At 39.8% G+C, this 20,853-nt stretch overlaps 1 protein-coding gene across 15 annotated transcripts in view; it reads left to right on the top strand.

Annotated features, from left to right (window-relative positions):
- NAV3 (neuron navigator 3) overlaps positions 1-20,853 on the top strand; it is a 789,636-nt gene that overhangs the window by 727,638 nt on the left and 41,145 nt on the right. For all 15 annotated transcript variants that reach the window (XM_040343949.1, XM_040343951.1, XM_040343950.1 and 12 more), the window contains 5 exons: positions 1,126-1,221; positions 6,188-6,356; positions 10,344-10,579; positions 12,181-12,332; positions 20,011-20,082. In XM_040343949.1, coding sequence (XP_040199883.1) covers positions 1,126-1,221; positions 6,188-6,356; positions 10,344-10,579; positions 12,181-12,332; positions 20,011-20,082 — 725 coding nt within the window. The remainder of the gene's footprint in view (positions 1-1,125; positions 1,222-6,187; positions 6,357-10,343; positions 10,580-12,180; positions 12,333-20,010; positions 20,083-20,853) is intronic.

Genomic DNA, 20,853 nt, shown 5'->3' with positions numbered 1-20,853 from the left:
TCTCTGTGCCCCCAATGCAGTGCCAGTTGTCTCCTTCAACCCCCCCCCACTGCAGTATCCTTTGTCTCCTTCACCCCCACTGCAGTGTCCTCTGCGCCCCTCACTGTAGTGTCCTCTGCCCCCCCCACTGTAGTGTTCTCTGACCCCCAAAGCATTGTCCTCTGACCCCTTCACACCCCCACTGTAGTCTTGCCTGTGTCCTTCACCCCCCCCCCACTTTTGTGTCCTCTGGCCCCCCCAAAACAATGTCCTCTGTCCCCTTTACACTCTCCCCTCACTGTAGTATTCTCTGTGCCCCAATGCAGTGCCATCTATCTCCTTCACCCCCCCCACTGCAGTGTCCTCTGCGCCCTCCCCCACTGTAGTGTCCTCTGCCCCCCATGCAATGTCCTCTGCCCCCCACTCTAGTGTCCTCTGACCCCCAAAGCATTGTCATCTGACCCCTTAACACCCTCCACTGTAGTCTCTTCTGTCCCCTTTACCCCACCCTCCACCCCACTTTAGTGTCATTTGCCCTCCCCCATGCAATGTCCCCTGTCCCCTACACACACCCCTCCCTCCATTGTTGTGTCCTCTATGCCCCCCATGCCGTTTCCTCTGCCCCCTTTACCCCCCTCACCAGAATGTTCTCTGCCCTCTCAGTGCAATGTCCTCTGTCCTTTTCGCACACCCCCCACCCCCATGTAGTGTCCTCTGTCTCCTTCTCAGTGTGTAGGTAGCACACTACTCTCCTACCTTACACCAGTGTATAGCAGAGCAGAGAATGGGAGAAGTACTGGATAGAGGGCTGGGGGGATCTGACAGAATTAACTTTTTACATTAACAAGCTGGTGATTGGTTGTTATGACTGCCTGGCAATCAATCACCTGCTGGTAAATGTTAATTCCAGCAGCTCCTGCCACCGCCCTCTATCCAGTACTGTGACTTCTCCCGATCTCTGCATTGTAGTGAAGATGAGAGCGGTGGTGGCTGGGGGAAGGTCTGTGTGTGTGGGGCTGAGTTTTTAATACATGAAAACACAAACAAAATATGTTTTTCTTTGTTTTGAAACATCGTGACCGAATTTGGCACAACCACATATATTTAACACTATGATTATATGTTATATCTTATGCATTTTCCTAGGATGCCAAAAGTCACCAGTATTTAATAGGATCCATTGGAGTCAGTGGAAAGACCAAATGGGATGTTTTAGATGCAGTTATTAGACGGCTATTTAAGGTAACTTTGACCACTATTTGTGCATTAAGATGAATCTTTTTATTTCTCAAGCCTGTAAACATAGTACTGTTTTCATCTTTTGCTCCATCAGCTGTTTCAAAACGTATTCTTTAAAACATTAAGACTTAAAAGCAATTGAGCAGCACATTTCAACATCCCACTGGTAAGTTTAAAGTGGTTCTAAAGACTTGGGGCCCTTTCACACATACAGACAATATGTCCGTATTTCATCCATCCATTTTTGGATGAAATACGGACATACATGTATTCCTATGGGATAGTGGGTGTCAGCAGATGAACATCCACTGACACCCGATGTCATCGGTCCCCGCTATGGTCCGAATCTGCAGACGGAGGAAAATCATATTTTTCCATCCGTCTGCAGAGCGGATCGGGTGAATACGGACAGACGGTCCATGTTCATCTGATCCCCCCATAGGGGAGAGTGTGCAGGGACCACCCTGTCAACTGCCAGGTCAGCGGGGATCAATGGAGCGATTCCCGCTGGGCAAGCGGATAAGAACGGTACGGATCCTCAAGGGATCCGTACGTGGGAAAGGGCCCTTAAAGCGGGAGTTCTCCCATAAATGTTTTTTTTAACTTCGATTCCCTTAGATTGATGCTTGTTGTGTCTAGGGGAATCGGCTAGTTGTTTTAAAACCTGAGCAGTACCTACCGTTGTAGAGGGCGATCTTCTCCGCCACTTCCGGGTATGGGTCTTCGGGACTGGGCGTTCCTTCTTGATTGACAGTCTTCCGACGGTCGCATCCATCGCGTCACGAGTAGCCGAAAGAAGCCGAACGTTGGTGCGGCTCTATACTGTGCCTGCGCACCGACGTTCGGCTACTTTCGGAAGATCATGACGCGATGGATGCGACCGTCGGAAGCCTGTTGGAAGACTGTCAATCAAGAAGGAACGCCCAGTCCCGCAGCCCATACCCGGAAGTGGCGGAGAAGATCGCTCTCTAAAAAGGTAAGTACAGGTTCGATTTTAAAACAACTAGCCGATTCCCCTAGACTAAATGAGCATCCATCTAAGGGTAAAAACAGCATTTTAGCGGTGAACCTCCGCTTTAAGGTTTTTCACCTTAATGCATTATGCATTAAGGTGAAAAACCTTTTGTGCTGCAGCACCTCCCCCAGACCCCTTCCTTTTTCTTTCCTGAGCCCAATTTGATCCAGTGACATGCACGAGAGCAGCGGCTTCTGGCGCTGTCTACCTCATTGGACAGATTGATAGTCAATCAAAAGACCCCATGAAAAGCGGCTTTATGTGGGGGCACCTGCCAAAGAGGAGGTGCCTGGATCATTGGTTGGGCACCCCAGAAGAAGAGGATTGGGGCTGCTCTGTGCAAAACTATTGCACAGAGCAGGTAAGTATAGACATGTTTGTTATATTATTAAAAAAAACTGACTTTAGTAACACTTTAAATAATTAGATTGTATCACTCTCAGGAGCCTCCCTTTAAAATGTAAAGTACTACTCAAACTGTTGCCGCTATATAAACCCTCTATAATAATGATAAAGTTAGTTTGATCTATTTATATTTATGCATGAGTGTAAAAACACAAATACAAAGAATACATGCAGTATTATTTAGTGGTGGGGAACTTAAGAAATGTGGGGTTGATTTACTTAAAGCAAATAGGCTGTGCACTTTGCAAGTGCAGCTGCAATCTGCAAGGTAATTTCCTCCAGAGCTTAGTAAATGAAGAGACGCTCCATTGACTTTCAACATCCAATCACGTGCAAGCAAAAAATGTGTTTTTTTTCCCCCTTGCATTTGATTGGGTATTCTTTGCTACGTGAAGCTTAGCCTCATTTACTAAGCTGTAGAGCAAATTCCCTTTGCAGAGTGCAACTGCATGTGCAAAGTACAGTCTATTTTAGAAACCACCTGTGTGTACACCTTCATGCCTTACCCTTGGCAGTCTCTCAGCTCTCAACATGTTCATCCTGAATTTTCATATGTCATCTTTCTATGTGCCTTTTCCTTTACGCACCCCCTTCCATTACGCAAGTATAAGACATTTATCTATTGTTATCATGCGTTAAAATGGATAAAGATAGGCAATTAATTGAATCTTGGATGCTTAAGAGATTTTGCTATGTTTTGAATATCTGGATATCCTGGCATATCAGTTAATATGTAAATGTAAGAAAACTAAAAATAAGCCAGAGATTAATCAAACAGGGAAGCAAATTTTTTTGACAGTTTCTGATTAAAAATGCTTTCTAGTGAGTTTATCGGCCAAGAAACACAAAATACAGGCACTTGGAAGAGTTCATCAGAATCATCTCTGCTTTTTTAAGCCACTCTACTGAAATAAAATGTTATACACATTTATTATTACTGGATTAATATCAAGCTGTGCAAATCAAATCAAATGGTTTAATTGCTGTCAGCGCATGCAAGAAGCTCTCAATTGAAATTAAAGTTCATCTATTCTCACATCTATGTTTTTGTAACAGTAAAGGACATTGATAGGTGGACAAATGTATGAATTGCGTCTGCCCCTTATTAGCATAGATACAAGTTCATACATTTTCTCTGATCTGCACAGAAACAGCTGAAACATCTTGGGGGAAAAATGTGTGGAGCAGAAGAGTGCAGCAATACTATACTGTACATAATTAAAGCGGAGTTCCGGCCACAATTTCACTTTTTAAATATAAATACCCCTGTAATACACAAGCTTAATGTATTCTAGTAAAATTAGTCTGTAAACTAAGGTCCGTTTGGTTAGGTTGTTACAGCATTTAGACACTTTATAAAATAGAAATTGACTGGGGCCATCTTAAGTGTGTGCATCATGAAGCCAGACTGTATGACTTCCTGGATTTCAGCCTTGCAAATCTTGCACATGCTCAGTGCTGCACAAGCAGTGTCAGATCAGGTTTCAGCACCTGTGCTGTCCAAGTCACATGATTCTTTGAGACTGGGGAATACACAGATTCCTGGAAAGTTACACCCACTACATTCCCAGGAGTCTGTGCGGTGTAGGTTAGGAAGCATTAAGCACCTAGGTGCAGGAAGTGGGAAGATTAACTATTCTGCCTAGCAACAACACTTTGAAGGCATCTAAAAAAAAAAATTTTTTTCGTAAAGGACTAATGACATTTTTTTAAAACTACTGATGTAATGTTATATTTATGGGTGGAACTCCACTTTAAAGTAATAATAAACTCTTCTTGTTTTTTAGCTTAACACATTGAGCACAATATAAACATTCCCCGGTAAACCATTTGTTAGAATTCCCACCTTTAGCACTTGCAGTTTACAACCTTAAGGCACGGTTCACATATATGCAAATTGGATGCATTTTTAACTGCATAAATGTCCCATAACATGTGAATCGGAGCAGCTTTCAATGGAGCCGGTTCACACATGTGCGGGGCAGCTGTTTTAAAAAGGGTCCTATGCATTTTTGGGTCCAGTTAAGGTGCGATTACAGGTAAAAATGTACGCCTGAACCGGTGAACAGAACCACACTGGACTGCCGCACTGAAACCAAGGACGCCTATATGTGAAGCCAGCCTTAATGCTGCTGATTCCTGTTCTCCTAGTGCTGCTTCCTGGAACTTCTGGCCTTTACAGGAAATATATGACTGTGGACAGTGCCTCTAGTCCCTGCATGCAAAGGTGACTCCATAGGATGCTGCAAGAGAAAGGAGCTACCCTAAAACAGGAAACCTAGGGCAGCAGTTATGATCCCAGGTTAAACTGGAACATGTGCCAGGACAAAGAAGCTGCATAGCCAGTAAGTGATTTAATCAGCTTCAAAAAGCACTTATAAAACTGAGGGTTTGATGTCACTTTAAATATAGCATCACAAAAGCCAAAACCTAAAATATGCGGGGGTCCATAGCAAATCAGTTAGACTGACCTTTGGTATTTGTTATTGTTGATTTTTTTTTTTTGTCTCTATAAGCTATAGGGGGGTTACTTATGCAAGGCGAATCCACTTTGCACTACAAGAGCAAACTACAAGTGCAAAGTGCACTTGAAATTGCACTGCAAGTGCACTTGGAAGTGCAGTCGCTGTAAATCTGAGGGGTAGATCTGAAATGAGGGGAAAGCTCTGCTGATTTTATTATCCAATCATGTGCAAGCTACAATGTTGTTTTCCTTGCATGTCCCCCTCGGATCTACAGTGACTGCACTTCCAAGTGCAATTTCAAGTGCATTTTACACTTGTAGTTTGCACTTGTATTGCAAAGTGGATTTGCCTTACGTAAATAACCCCCATGGTCTATGTAACATGGAGATTTTGGAATATTTGTGCTTTACAACTAATGTTCAATACATCGCACAGTGTTACAAATGCAGGTGCATCTTATCTGCCTAAAAAAATGATGATGATGAGGCTTTCTTTTGCGCAGTGAGGGAGAAGAAACAACCATTCCTGAAAAGAAGTCAGAACTGGGCCCTCTCAGACCAAAGATCTGCCAATAGTTGTGTTGTTACCACAGTTACTGTATCATTTGAATGAGCTCTGGGGAGTCAAATATTCTGTGTTCAAACAATATCGTCATTGCTTTTTGAACTTGTCTTGTTTAATATGCTTGTGTAAATGTCAAGCTGAATGCAGGCACTTGGCAATATGTACGGTATTATTAAAAAAAATTGCTAACGCTTTGCAAATCGACAGCATGCAGGTGTTCAGTGGGTTTCACACCTTCATAAGAGGCATGTGCATCAAGCAAAGACTATAGTTTGTGTGATTTTATTGATTTATAAGTTATTTGTACTGTAGAATTTGAATGATGAAGTCAAACAAGTTTTACAACTAGGTCGGTCTGTGCATACACTAGAGTGTACTAACTCTGTATATTAACATTTGTTAGAGAACCATTACAGAATACAGTAGTGTGGTGTACTTGTCTTCTGTGTGTTTTTCAACCAAGGGTTATTAATTAAATAAAGGCATTTATTAATTGTAACCTTTCTACATTAATACCTAGGAATACATTTATCGTGTTGATCCAGCATCTAATCTAGGCTTGACATCAGATGCCATTGCAAACTACAGTATTGGTGAATTAGTTAGAGCAAACAGTACAGAAGTGCCTGAAATGTTACCTTGTGGATACCTAGTAGGAGAAAATAATATCATCACTGTGAACCTTAAAGGTATATGCATTGTTTTATTTATCTGTTATGTTTCCCAGACTATAATAATTCCTGTGTTACTAAACAACGTACAGTCATGCAATGATTATTTTATTTGTTCTGTAATATCTGGAGATTGTACTCTACAACTATGCATGCCGAGTTTTAAAGGATAAGTTCACATTTTGTAACATGTAACATGTTACACCCACATTCAAGGTGTAACATGTTATTACCTGACTGGCCCTCACATTATCCGGATTCGCCAATCTGACAATAGCAGGGATCTTCTAAACCCCCCCAACAGTGTCCTGTGAATTGAAAACTACAAGGTCCAGTAGCCTTTGTAGCTGTCGCTATGTCGTTTTCAATGAACTCACAGTGCCATGGTAGTTCATCCTCTCTTCCTGTCAGAATGTATATGCTTGCTCATATGGGTTGCATTGGCAAACAGATACACTGACAGATCTGCAGGATCCTGCATGGCACCAGTGATCTACTAATTACTGTTGCTTTATGCCGCGTACACACGATCGGTTCGTCTGATGAAAATGGTCTGATGGACCGTTTTCATCAGACGAACCGATCGTGTGTAGGCCCCATCATTTTTTTATCCATCGGTGAAAAAACTAGGAACTTGTTTTAAAATCATCTGATGGTTAAAAAACCAAGAGAAAAAAACAATCGTCTTTGGGCACGTCCGTCGGTTAAAAATCCACGCATGCTCAGAATCAAGTCGACACATGCTCGGAAGCATTGAACTTCATTTTTCTCAGCACGTCATTTTACGTCACCGCGTTCTGACACGATCGGTTATTTAACTGATGGTGTGTAGGCAAGATGGATGACGGATGAAAGTCAGCTTCATCGGATATCTGATGAAAAAATCTATCAGACTATTTTCATCGGATGAACCGATCGTCTGTACAGGGCATTAGAGGCTCCAGAAACAACAAATAATAAATGCACATTTTTTACCTGCATTTATATTTTTTTGTTAAAAGGTGAACTTATCCTTTAAGAGAACCTGTGACTATTTTAATGCTGCTAAATCAGCAGCAGACGTAAAAAGCATTGATCTTGAGGTCACATCATGTACTGTTATGTTCAATACCCAATAGCCCCAAGATCATAACACTCTGTTATGCAACAGTTGCATTTAGGGCCATTCCCTGACAGACAGAATACGCTAATAAAGAAAAGGGAAACACATATACAGTTTTCATACCCATACAAAAAACGTGATGTTTGTTAATAGTATGAGAATTAAAAAATACCAAAATGTTTTAATGTATTAACTAAGAACAACACAAATATGTAAAATGCTTTCTTGGATTTGAGAAGTAGTAAAATTGTTCCTCTAAATTTACAGAGGTCTCAAACTGGCGGCCCTCCAGCTATTGCAAAACTACAAGTCCCATCATGCCTCTTTCTGTGGGAGTCAAGATTGTAACTGTCAGCCTCGCAATACCTCATGGGACTTGTAGTTCTGCAACAGCTGGAGACCCTTGCTTTAAAATATAACAAACTTGTAAAACACTTATGTCACACCATTTTTTGGTATGTATCTCATATTGGAATGATTGCTATTGATAGAACAACAAATGGACATCATGATCACAGCATATCCCTCTGCATTTTACCGTAGGGTTACTTACTTTTACAAAAGTAATAAGTCTGTGATCCTGTGTTTTTGGTATATCTGGTGAACTCCTCTATGATCTAGCATTCATACAGTATAAAGTATATTAGTACACAGCAGTTTCATCTTTGTATTATTATTATTATTACTACAGTAAGAAAAGGGTACATCTGTGTAATAAAAAGAACACTGTTATGTTGGTACCTATGTCTGCTTTTAGCAGTTTGGACCTGCCAAATAATTATGGCCCAGATTCTCGTATATGGGCGTAAAACTGTGCGGGCGTAACGTATCTGCTTTACGTTACGCCGCCGCAAGTTTTGCAGGCAAGTGCTTTATTCACAAAGAACTTGCCTGTAAAGTTGCAGCGGGGTGTAGTGTAAATCACCCGGCGCAAGCCCGCCTAATTCAAATGAGCCGGGTAGGGGGCGTGGAGCATTTAAATTAGGTGCGTTCCCACGCCGAACGTACTGCGCATGCGCCGTCCGGAAAATATCCCAGGGTGCATTGCTCCAAATGACGTTGCAAGGACGTCATTGGTTTCGACGTGAACGTAAATGGCGTCCAGCCCCATTCACGGACGACTTACGCAAACAAAGTAAATTTTAAAATTTTGACGCGGGAACGACGGCCATACTTAAGATTGGTTGCCCCTCATATAGCAGGGGCAACTTTACACGTCGCAAATCTAACGTAAACGTCGTAACTTCACTGCGTCGACCGCTCGTACGTTCGGAAATTCGCGTATTTTGCTAATTTGCATACTCGACGGAGAAAACGACAGAGGCGACACCTAGCGGCAAAAAAAAAATTGCATTTAAGATCCGACAGCGTAAGAGCCTTACGCCTGTTGGATCTAATGGATATCTATGCGTAACTGATTCTAAAAATCAGTCGCATAGATACGGCGGCCCAGATTAGGACTTACGATGGCGTACATTGCGTTGCGCCGTCGTAAGCCCTTTGAGAATCTGGGCCTATGTATTTAAGGACATCCATGAGGTGGAGTAAAGCAGAGCCCATGAGATGCTGAAAGAGAGATATTCTGCTGTATTAAATTGGTATGTGAAATAAGATGTCGTTGGCACCACTTTATTGCAGTCTCAGATGGTGGGATTGTCATTGTAATGGTCTCTGCTTTTTGGACCTTTACATTCAGTTTTATTACTTATATTCTCTTGGTATTTTAAAATAACAATTGTCAGAGCACTGACAATCCAAATAGGTCTCAGGGGTTAGTACAAAAATAATAAAAAAAAAGAGAACAGAGATAATATATCTCATATATGATATATATATATCTATATATATATCTATATATATATCTTTAATGATCTTCATTCAGCCATTCCTGCCTTAATAGTTGTCATCTAATGATCTATTATCAGTTAGCATGGGTAGACACAGAGGGTCATTTATTGCATCAAGTTGCTATTTATGAACGCATTTTTCCTTTACTTGTGAATGTTGACACACAACATCTATGTGCACATAGATAAGGTATATATACTTGTATTAGGTTTGATGGACTATGTCTATTACTTTCTGTGCATACAGATCTATGAAGCTGTAGACAAACAGTGCTGAGCAAATGCTGACACCAGTAGGCTCAATAAACTGGTTTGCAAGGCCAGTGGTGTTGTTGAATCAGAGTTGGAGTCTTAACAATAGTTTCATAGAGAAGGATGCTGTCCAAGGTACGTTCAATCTTGGACAACTCCTTCCATCCAATCCACAATATGCTGATCAGTCTGAGGAGTACTTTCAGTGATAGATTGTTACAACCATGGTGCACCACAGAGCGACACAGGAAATCATTTTTGCCTTTTGCAAAAGCGTGTGAGTGCTGGATGTGAGGATTTTAATCTGATTTATGTTCCAAATGTATTGTTGTTTTTATATTATGTTAGTGTTAGGTTAGTTATATGAAATCATTTTTAGGGTAATCAGTGTTCTTATTCAATGTAGTATTTAATAGGATGATACTGCTTATTACAGTATAATATTACTCATTTGTAGTTGGGTTTATTTTTAATTCATGGCTATTGTATATATTAACTTGCTGTTATTGGTATTTGTATTGTTTGTTATTGTGTCTTGTTTCCATTTGTTATTGCAATTTTGACTTTGTTGAATGTTACTGTTTCTCAGTAATTTCCCTTTAGGAATAATAAATTATTCTGAATTTGAATCTGAAATCATGATTTAGCAATATTTTATTTGTAAAGGGAGTCCAATATTAATTATTAACATTGATTTATGAATTTGATTTTCTCAAATTACTCTATAATATTACACTGTTTTAAGAAGCTATATGTCATGGTTTCATTTCAGGACACTGAAAGCCTATGATTTTTCTTTTCTAGGTGTAGAAGAAAGTAGCCTGGATAGTTTAGTGTTTGATACCCTCATTCCTAAACCAATTACTCAGCGCTACTTTAATTTATTGATGGAACATCACAGGATTATATTATCCGGGCCCAGCGGAACAGGAAAGACATATCTAGCAAACAAACTTGCTGAATATGTTGTAAATAAAAGTGGCAGAAAGAAAATTGAGGAAGCAATTGCAACCTTTAATGTGGATCACAAATCAAGTAAAGTGAGTAAGCGAAAGTATATTTATTTATCTCTTTCAAGAGAATAGAATTGTCTGAAACCATAGTGTGTTTTCTGTAAGTACGGATTTTGAGTTACACTTTTGCATTTATACTTGCTTGATATTCCATATTTTGATTATTGTATTTCATACATAGATTTGCATATGTGCTCTGAACTCTAGAGCTTACATGCATCTTGGCTTAGTGACTGTTCAAACCCCACTCCGGGATAACTTTAACAAATATAATATTCCTTCCTTTTCGTCACCTGAATTTACCAGTTATCTCTTTTGGGTGCCCTAGCCACAAACGCCACCAAAAAAAACGAAATATTTGGTAACAGCGATGTCATGATTCAGGGCTGTTTCTCCACAAGCTATATGGGGAGATAGACACTGCATGTCACTTCTTCTGCCATCTCTCCTTAATGGACAGGAAACTACATCTCCCATCATGCATTGGAATGCTCATTTCCTGGTTGGCTGTTAACTTAAATCGATCTTTTGGTGGTATCAGGGAAGTGATCTTGTCCTCTGTCGCTGCCTAAATCCTTGCACTCACAAAAAAAAAAAAAATCAATACCTGTGACGTCCTAATTCAGGCTGTTGTCTCCTCTCTCCTCAAGCGGGAATAGTGAACACATATCAAATTTCAGTGCCTCTGTTTTGAACTTTGAAATAAAATTTCTTTAAACTGCTTATAGATACAGAGATGAATGAGGGTCTTTAAAGTGTTTTAATTGCTTGTTTAGAACATGAACATTTTAGTGTACAAGATATAAGCACATGATCACTGTGACAAAGGGTTCCAGTTTTAAAGGTAATGCCCTTTGGCCAGAGATATGGGTAAGACAATGTTAATAATATGGGAAGAAAGTGTTCAGCCTAAGCTTATCAAAGCATGACAAATTATATAACAACATGAATCTCAGTTATCAGGTAACCAGTGACCTGGGTGTCCTAGACTCTCTTAAAATATAACAGTGTTAAAATGCAAGGGCACGCTATTTTGGATATTGGTTTTCAATAAGATACCACTTGGATCTTATATTTATTGAAAGGCCAGACTGATATTTGATTTCCAAAGGTTTTTTTAACCTATAATTTTCTATTCATATTTTAGACTATAAGGCCAACGACAGCATCAACATGCTTAAAAATCAGCTGCCCAAAACAAAAAATTTTGATTATGATAGGTTATCCTAAATCCGTATTTATTTTACTGAGAATTTGAGAATTTAAAGCATGTATACAGCATTTATTGATAAGTCAATGAGCAATCAGCAAATTGTGGTAATCTACAGCAACCAAGCAAAAAAATGTTTAACTGTTTTGACAGCTCTGTTAAATTAAACTAAAACCTGTTTTAATGGTTAATACAGTAAATGACACGCCATTGCTTTTGTCTTTTCTTAATTCTCAATAATTTCATTGATTACGTAATCAAGTATGGTGCCAATTCTATTTCTGACCTAAATGTATTATATATGAAAACAGCCATATTACAACTATAATGTTGTTTGGAATGATCTGGACGTCTTCCCATTTACATGCTGCAAATAATAGCAGTGTTATTTTCTTTAACATTCTTCTTTTATTTTTAGGAACTGCGACAGTATCTTGCTAAGCTTGCAGACCAGTGCAGTGGTGATAATGATACTGACCTTCCACTGGTAGTAATTCTAGATAATCTTCATCATATAGGATCCCTGAGTGACATCTTTAATGGATTTCTAAACTGTAAATACAGTAAATGGTACGACCATCCTTTTATGTGTCTTTTCCTTTAATGCAGCAGTGATTTATTTGTGCCTGTGCAGTTGTGCCAAAATAGTACAAATGTGAATTATTTCTCGAGATTGCTTCTTGAGTCCCTTGCCAGCGCTCCTCCTCTTCTCGGTATGCCACAATAGGAAGCCGCTTCCTATCATGGCACACCTGCGGGCTCTATTCCGAGCAGTGCTGCCTAAACATGGATAGCGCGGCTCAGCCCTATCCCCTGCTTCCTCATCACAGGATTTATCTGACAGCAGTGGGAGGATCAGCAAAGCCTGTGAACCAGAAATTGAAAGGTAAGAGCTGCTGGGTTGAGTAAGGACTCAGTAAACTATAAGGAGGGTGAGGGGGCAATACATTCTCCTAAACATTTTTAACCTTAATGCCAGGAATGCATTAAGATAAAATTGTTTAGGCTTTAGAGCCACTTTAAAATGTATAATCAGCTTTTTGGTCATTAGGATGGTGGCTGATTGTAGCAAAGTGGAGCTTTCATGAACTCACAAAGGCAAATGCAAATATGTCTACCTATTAACATGATTTATGTATTTTTAAGTGTGACACATTTCTGAAACTCACTATGTGCCCTTATAGAAGTCTAAATTGTCCCATTTCATGTGATAGAGTGCAGAAAAGCATGATTATTGATTTTACAAACAAAAAATATTTAAATAAGTAAATTATAAACATGATCACTTTATTTATTTCAGATGCTCGTCCTAATGATATTGTTAGTAGCTTACATTTGACTTCTTATGTTATTATTATTATTGTTATTATTATTATAACTTCCCATGCAAAAACAATAACAGAATATACATTTTTGGTATTATACAGTTCTTGTACAATTACCTTTTAAATAATTTCTCATTAACATTAGGCAATATTGTTAGCATTGATTTTCACAGTTTGCCAGGAAGAGTTTGTTAAAGGGGGACATATCAGAAAGTGTCACATTTTGGATTTGTTATCTTGGAAGTACATATATTGTTTATTTTATTGTGTTCAGGTAACATGATACAATCAGGGCCGTCTTTAATTTGGTTTGGGCCCTGGGCAAACATTTTTTTTTTTGGTCCCCCTCCAGCTTATTTTGGGCCTGGCTGGTTCACACGTATGTGTTTTGGGAGCCCTCATTTGTGCAGGCATAGCAGCCCATTGATTTGAATGGGCTGCCATGCCTTCTTTTCCTGCAGAAAAAAGGTGCATTCAGCATTTTAAAAATACAGTTGCCTTGAAATCCATTCTGCTTTTGCACCATGCTACAGTAGGTGAACCCGATTTTGTGTCAATCTCGCTCTCTTTCTCGGCGAGATTGAGCACCTACGAGCCCCATCGCGGGAGCCAGCGCCGAGCTGGCTTGCCGCGATGGAGACAGAGCCGTCATAGAAGCGACGGGAGATCCGACTTGGATTCCCGCCAATTCTACACGTGTGCGGCGTTTGTTATGAATCCTGAGGGGGAAGTCCCCGCCGGATTTTAAATAAAAATCCGGCATGGGTCCCCCCCTCAGGAGCATACCGGGCCCTTAGGTCTGTTATGGGTTGTAAGGAGAGCCCCCCTACGCTGAAAAAAACGGCGTAGGGGGTCCCCCTACAATCCATACCAGACCCGTATCCAAAGCACGCTACCCGGCCAGCCAGGAAGGGAGTGGGGACGAGCGAGCGCCCCCCCCCCCCTCCTGAGCCGTACCAGGCTGCATGCCCTCAACATGGGGGGGATTGGGTGCTCTGGGGCAGGGGGGCGCACTGCGGCCCCCCCACCTCAGAGCACCCTGTCCCCATGTTGATGAGGACAGGGCCCCTTCCCGACAACCCTGGCCGTTGGTTGTCGGGGTATGCGGGCGGGAGGCTTATCGGAATCTGGGAGCCCCCTTTAATAAGGGGGCCCCCAGATACCGGCCCCCCACCCTAAGTGAATGAGTATGGGGTACATCGTACCCCTACCCATTCACCTGCAAGAAAAGTGGTAAAAACACAAATAAACCACACAGTGTATTAAAATAATTTATTATTCTGCTCCGGAGGCCTCCCCTGTCTTCTTTATTAGCTCTTTTACCAGGGGAAGCTTCTTCTTTGACGTCTTCGGGTGGGTGGGGGCCGCCGTCTGGTTCTCTTCCACCGCCGGGGGGGGGTCGCTTTTAAAAAAGCCCCCACCCCCCGGCGGGTTTCCTCCGGCATCTTCGGCGGGGGGGCTTCTTCTTCCGCTATCCCGACGGGTCTTCTCCGCTATCCGGGGGGTCTTCTCAACTCTCCGGGGGTCTCCTTCTGTCTTCGCCGCTCTCCGTTGTTGACTCGGCGCACCCCGGTTCTTCGTCTCGCTGTCCGGTGTCTTCTTCCGTGCTGTACGTCTTCTTCTCCTTCCGTGCTGTGATGAGTTCTTCCGTGCTGTGACGTCATGTTCTTCACTTCTCTTCTTCTCCCGATGTTGACACGCCGGCTTTCCTCTCTGCAATGACGGGTGCGCGGGTGCATCGGACCTATATAGGCCTCACAGTCCCATCATGCTCTGTACCTACCCATGTGATACCTACCCACTCTCCTTACAACCCATAACAGACCTAAGGGCCCGGTATGCTCCTGAGGGGGGGGACCCATGCCGGATTTTTATTTAAAATCCGGCGGGGACTTCCCCCTCAGGATTCATAACAAACGCCGCACACGTGTAGAATTGGCGGGAATCCAAGTCGGATCTCCCGTCGCTTCTATGACGCGCTGGCTGGGATGTGCTGTCACTATTCCAGTGAGTGCGATGTCGGCGAGATCTCGGCACCATGTCGCCGAGAATCAGCGCGATGCTGTCGTGCTAAAAACACAATATCACAAACACCTACTGTACTTACCTGCAGTTCTTGCACACACAAACGCACTGTGTTTTTAAAAGCGTGACCTAAACGTCTAAAAATGCAGCAAGTTTGACAGTGCGGGAACTGCAGATAAGTCACAGCAGACAGCAGAATGGACAGACAGTGCTGGATGGGCATAGGTGTGCCGTGTGCGCAGCCTATTACATGAGGCATGCGCTTTTCTTTGCAGGAAACGCAGGGATGGCGGCCCATTTAAATGAATGGGCTGCTGTGCCTGCGCAAATGTGGGCCGCCAAAACACATACATGTGAACCAGCCAGGCCCAAAATAAGCCCATCAAGCAGTTAAATACAGACAGTAATGCCATGTGCTCTGAGGCCTTACTCAGCCTGGACTGCAGGTCTGGTCTGTGATTTAAAGAGTTCCTCTATTTAACACATGGCATGGCATGGGGTCCCATGGTGCTAAAGCAGAATGGACAGATGGGGGGCTGCCGCGAATTTAGAAGAAAAATATATATAAAACAAGGGGTGTAGCCATCTGGGGACCTCTGGGCCCTTTAATAAAAAGAAAAAAAGAAATAATTTTAATTTTAATATTTTTTTTTTATAAAAATAAATTACAAAAAAAAAGGGGGGCTGCCATCCGGGACCTCTGGGCCCTTTAATAAAAAATAAAATAAAAAAAATATATAAAAAATAAACATTTATAAAAAAAAGGGGGGTTGCCATCCAGGGCCCTGGGGACCTCTGGGCCCTTTAATAAAAAAAATACAAAAAATATATAAACAAAAATAAAAAAATAAACATTTATAAAAAAAAGAAATAAAAATAAAAAAAAAGAAATAAAATAATAAATAATAATAAAAAAAAGGGGGTTGCCATCCGGTGCCCTGGGGACATTTGGGTCCTTTAATAATAATAATAATAATAATAATAATAATAATAATATTTATATAAAATATATATATATATATATATATATATATATATATATATATATATATATATATATATATATATATATATATATATATATATAAAAATAAAGAATAAAAGAAATATATATATAAAAAAAATTATAAAAAAAAAAGGGGGGTTGCTTTTGGGCCCCCAACAGTGACAGCTGCCCCTGTTTGTCCTATGGTAAAGACGGCCCTGGATACAATAGCACTCTTTTCTTGTTGGAACAAATGTCACCAACAACAGAGGAGATGAATAAATCTGTTTACTATTTTATTGTGTTTGATGTCTTGTGAAAAAACTGCAATGACATTGTTGTTCAAATGCATCTGCATATTAAAAAAATAAAATAAAAATTCTTGCTATATTCTGTGTACTTTGAATATGCAGAAGCATGAGGTCTGATACCTATTCTTGGTGGCTAGATTATACAATATACAGTATATAGCTAAATATTGCTTTGCTTGTAGTTATTTACCAATAGGTGCTTATGAAACCTAAGTATCTGTCGAATTATAGGTATATCACAATCGTAAAAGCAAACAAAATGTGCCCAGTTTAAAGTGTATTTAAACTTAGAAATGCTACAAAAATGTAATATTTATCAGCTTACCGATCCTTAGATTCCTTAGTCATTACCTTACCGGTCATTAGAGTCCTTTGATGCAGCTCATTGGATTCCTGGCAGATTCAACATGTTTTTTTGCAGTTATTAAGAAGATATAACAAAACATTTGTAATGGTTATATTTAACAGACCAAAAGAGAGAAGAGAATTGTATTGTTAGAGTTTACATACACTTTAACACTATTATTAGCAAATATATATAAAGGAAGACTCTGCAAAAAAAAAATATTTATAATATATACATTTTGCAGCTAGTGGGAATTTCTAAACATGTTAAAAAGAATCAAATGTTGTTCCTTTATATTATGGCACTCATTGAATGGTACCGACATTCACCCCCACTCTAGAAATCTAATTTCCTGTTTGTGCGATTGACGCACTGCTTTATCTAGAACTTTGCACCAAGATACCAGAGACATTTCAGGCATTTATTGCAATAGGCGTTTCAGACTTTAAAAAAATACTTATTAAAATAATCTACACCTAAAGGAATGAAAACAGGTAAACGGTTATCATTTGTTTATTATGACAACAATACCAATCAGCTGATCATAATGAAACCAAAGACCCTCCCATTCAAGAATCAGGTTGAGCAATAACATGGTAATAGGAGCACTAATCAGTTCAGTAAACAGAAAGGTTATGATTTTGTAAAAATGATTGCTAAATTTCATCTGGTAAACAGTTCATCTGGAGTTACAATTTTGATACATGATGTGGTTCCAACTAAAAGGTTGAAGACTTAAGTGCATATATTCATTCTCCCTTTAAAATTAGTTCAGAAAATCATGCCGGAAAAAGTAGATTTCTTGGTATACTGAGGATGCATAGGCATTTGGCAAATGTGCCAACTCATTGCTTTAAATACTCACATACCTAAACAATACAGTGCCATGGTTGATTAGATTTAGTCAGTTCAGTAGCTGCATTTAATTAGCCATACAATCTGTGTAATCTACATGTGTCATTAATTAAAAGGAAGAGTTGGCAACTCTGTCAAGTGTTGGAACAGAGCTTTGTCTCCTTCAGAACACTTTAGTAATTAATTTTTTTTTCTTGTGGTAATGGTTCAATATGCACATGTATTATTATGAGGGTATCTTGTTTCCATGAGGGTGTAAAAAAAAATTTAATTGTTACAATCTCAGTAAGACTGATTGTGTAAGTTTGTACTGTTGTTTTGTGTACATTTTTAAAGAATTTACCAGCAAAATAAATAAAATGTTTCCCTGCATCACAATGGTGGATATACAGTATATATAAATTGGCTTTGTTACCTTCTATTAGCAGGAATGTCAATTTCTACCGTTGTCCTTTTAATATCATGGCAAGAAAGATTTTGGAATGTTCCGTCCATTTAGTAAATGCAGAGCAAACACCCAATCAAGTGCAAGAAATATAAAAACAGAGTATGTTTTGCTTGCACGTGATTGGATAATGGAAATCAGCAGAGCTTCATCTCCTTCACTAAGCTATGTGAAAATTCCTTTGCTACGTGAACAGTCTATGTGCCTTTAGTATATAAACCCCATAGTATCGTCTTTAAAAGTTATGGCGGGATTTAGAAAAAACATGCGGTTTAGTAATTATGCATATGAGTGTATCATTTTTTTTTTTTGGTGGGGGAGTGGATCTTGGGTGGGAGTTCCCACACTTTTTTCCCCAGGACTTGACCCCTGCCACCTACACACGACTGTTTTTCGGGATGTAAAAAATTACATTTTTTTTAATGTCATTAAAAACGATCGTGTGTGGGCTCCAGAGCATTTTTCACAACGTAAACAATGGGCATTTAAAATTTAGAACATGCTCTAATTTTTCACGCCGTTTTTAACGTCGTAAAAAATGGTCGTGTGTGGACTTTAACGACGTGAAAAAACGCGCATGTTCAGAAGCAAGTTATGAGACGGGAGCGCTCGTTCTGGTAAAACTAGCATTCGTAATGGAGATAGCACATTCGTCACGCTGTAACAGACTGAAAAGCGCAAATCGTCTCTCACCAAAGTTTTACTAACACAAAATCAGCAAAAGCAGCCCCAAGGGTGGCGCCATCCGAACGGAACTTCCCCGTGTTTTACGTCATTGCGCTTTGCTAGAGCATTTTTTTTCACGATCGTGTGTAGGCAAGGCCGGTTTAACAATAATCGGGTTGAATTTTATTTTTTTTTTCTAGACCATTAAAAATGGTCGTGTGTACGCGGCATTAGTATTAATATATCTAATCTTCCCTCTGCTATTAGGCCTATAACCACTAACATTTTAATGGCAGCACGCTCTGCAATAATGTGTAACTGGAAATCCTCAGAAATCCCCAGAGTAAGGGATATTGTAGCTAAACTAAACACGATAGCTGAATACGAAAAAATTCTGGCAAATAGGGATGGTAAAATGGCTAAATTTGAGGCCAATTGGTCCATTTGGAGATCCTTCTCTTTGTCTTGTTAAATTCTTAGGTAGATATAATCTATACTCTGGAACTTTCTTGTCATGTATTGTTTAACATACAATGTGGTTAACCCCTGCTGCTACGTTTACTGCTAGCATGCTGGGGAGGCGGCGGGGTTGGAGGGACTCATCCCTTATCAGGGCACAGTGTGTTCCATGGGGGTGCCTGGGGGTGGGTTCCCTCACTCAGCGGTCCCTTCAGATGTGACTCGCCACCCCTTAGGGGGCGGGGTCAAATTTCTACATAGGGGCATTGTTATGCATTCAATGTAAAATGGAAACGCTGGTGACTGTTATATGACTGCATATTACCTTGTGTTTCTACTTTGTCTTATGTCACACCAAAAAAAAAATTATGACTTCCTTTGTAACGATACTCTTTGTTTTTCAATAAAAATTATTGTACTAAAGAAAGAAAAATAGGGTGGGGCTTTTCATGATGGGTAACTGTTTTTTCTAGATTTTATTTGTAACATTTTTAGTATTTTTCATGGCAGAACAGGTTTACGGACTGATGGCATCATCTTGATTAAAAATATATGACAGTTAGTAATACGTTTTTAGCATGTTTTGTAAAATGCTGCTAACACTTCAAATATGCTTAGCAGTATAGTTCCACTTTGGCATCCCTTGACTGTTAGGAGAGCTTAGACATGCAAGTCATATATGACAATACATACTGTACATATATATATTCACATAGATGCTATCAGTAATATGAAGTCAAACAAAGAGGAACTATATGGTAAGCTATACATTAAAGTGGATACAACATTTATCTGATTATGATCTGTTTTTTTTAATTTTCTCTCTTGCAGTCCCTACATAATTGGAACAATGAATCAGAGCATTTCCTCATCACCAAATTTAGAACTGCATCATAATTTCAGGTAATTATTTGTTCTAAATTCTAAGTCCTGAGTTCAAAATTTATAGTGGGATAAATATTTTATCCTAAAGTTTCTCATGGCGATCTAACTTATTCTGTTTGTGAAACAGAGCAGGTCAAATAATACAATGATCTGTTTAGTACTTAACAAAATATTTTTAGGAAACACTATAAAAGATTTAAATTTGAGTACCAATTGCTAAACCAAACATTTAAAGATTTAGTATACATGTGCTGTACCCAGGATCATATAAAATACATTGGAATATATGTGAAAACCCTCTAACCAACCATTTTTGACAGCAAGGTGTTGTTTGTGCCAATAATTTAGATAAACATCTATGAAGTTAGAACCATCCAAGCGTGCTAACTGGGGTATAACATCATTCATAATATATACAACATAGGGTGAGTCATTCTAACTGAGAGAACATTTGAGGACATATCAACCCCCAGTATATTCACAATGGCTACTCAAGTGATACATTTATCAAACTTCCTCCACTAGTGCTTTGTTAAACAGTTACTTGAACAAAAGGGTCCTCAATCTAAGATATTTAAAAAATTCATGTGTATTTGATGCTTATATCTTTATTAATGTACACTATATTACCAAAAGTATTGGGATGCCTGCCTTTACACGCACATGAACTTTAGTGGCATCCCAGTCTTGGTCCATAGGGTTCAATATTGAATTGGCCCACCCTTTGCAGCTATAACAGCTTCAACTCTACTGGGAAGGCTGTCCGCAAGGTTTAGGAGTATGTCTATG

This window comes from Rana temporaria, chromosome 3, assembly GCF_905171775.1.
Source record: "Rana temporaria chromosome 3, aRanTem1.1, whole genome shotgun sequence".
In the NCBI taxonomy this organism is placed as follows: domain Eukaryota; kingdom Metazoa; phylum Chordata; class Amphibia; order Anura; family Ranidae; genus Rana; species Rana temporaria.
The sequence above is the reverse complement of the archived record's forward strand: the minus strand, read 5'-3'. Positions and strand labels throughout refer to the sequence as shown.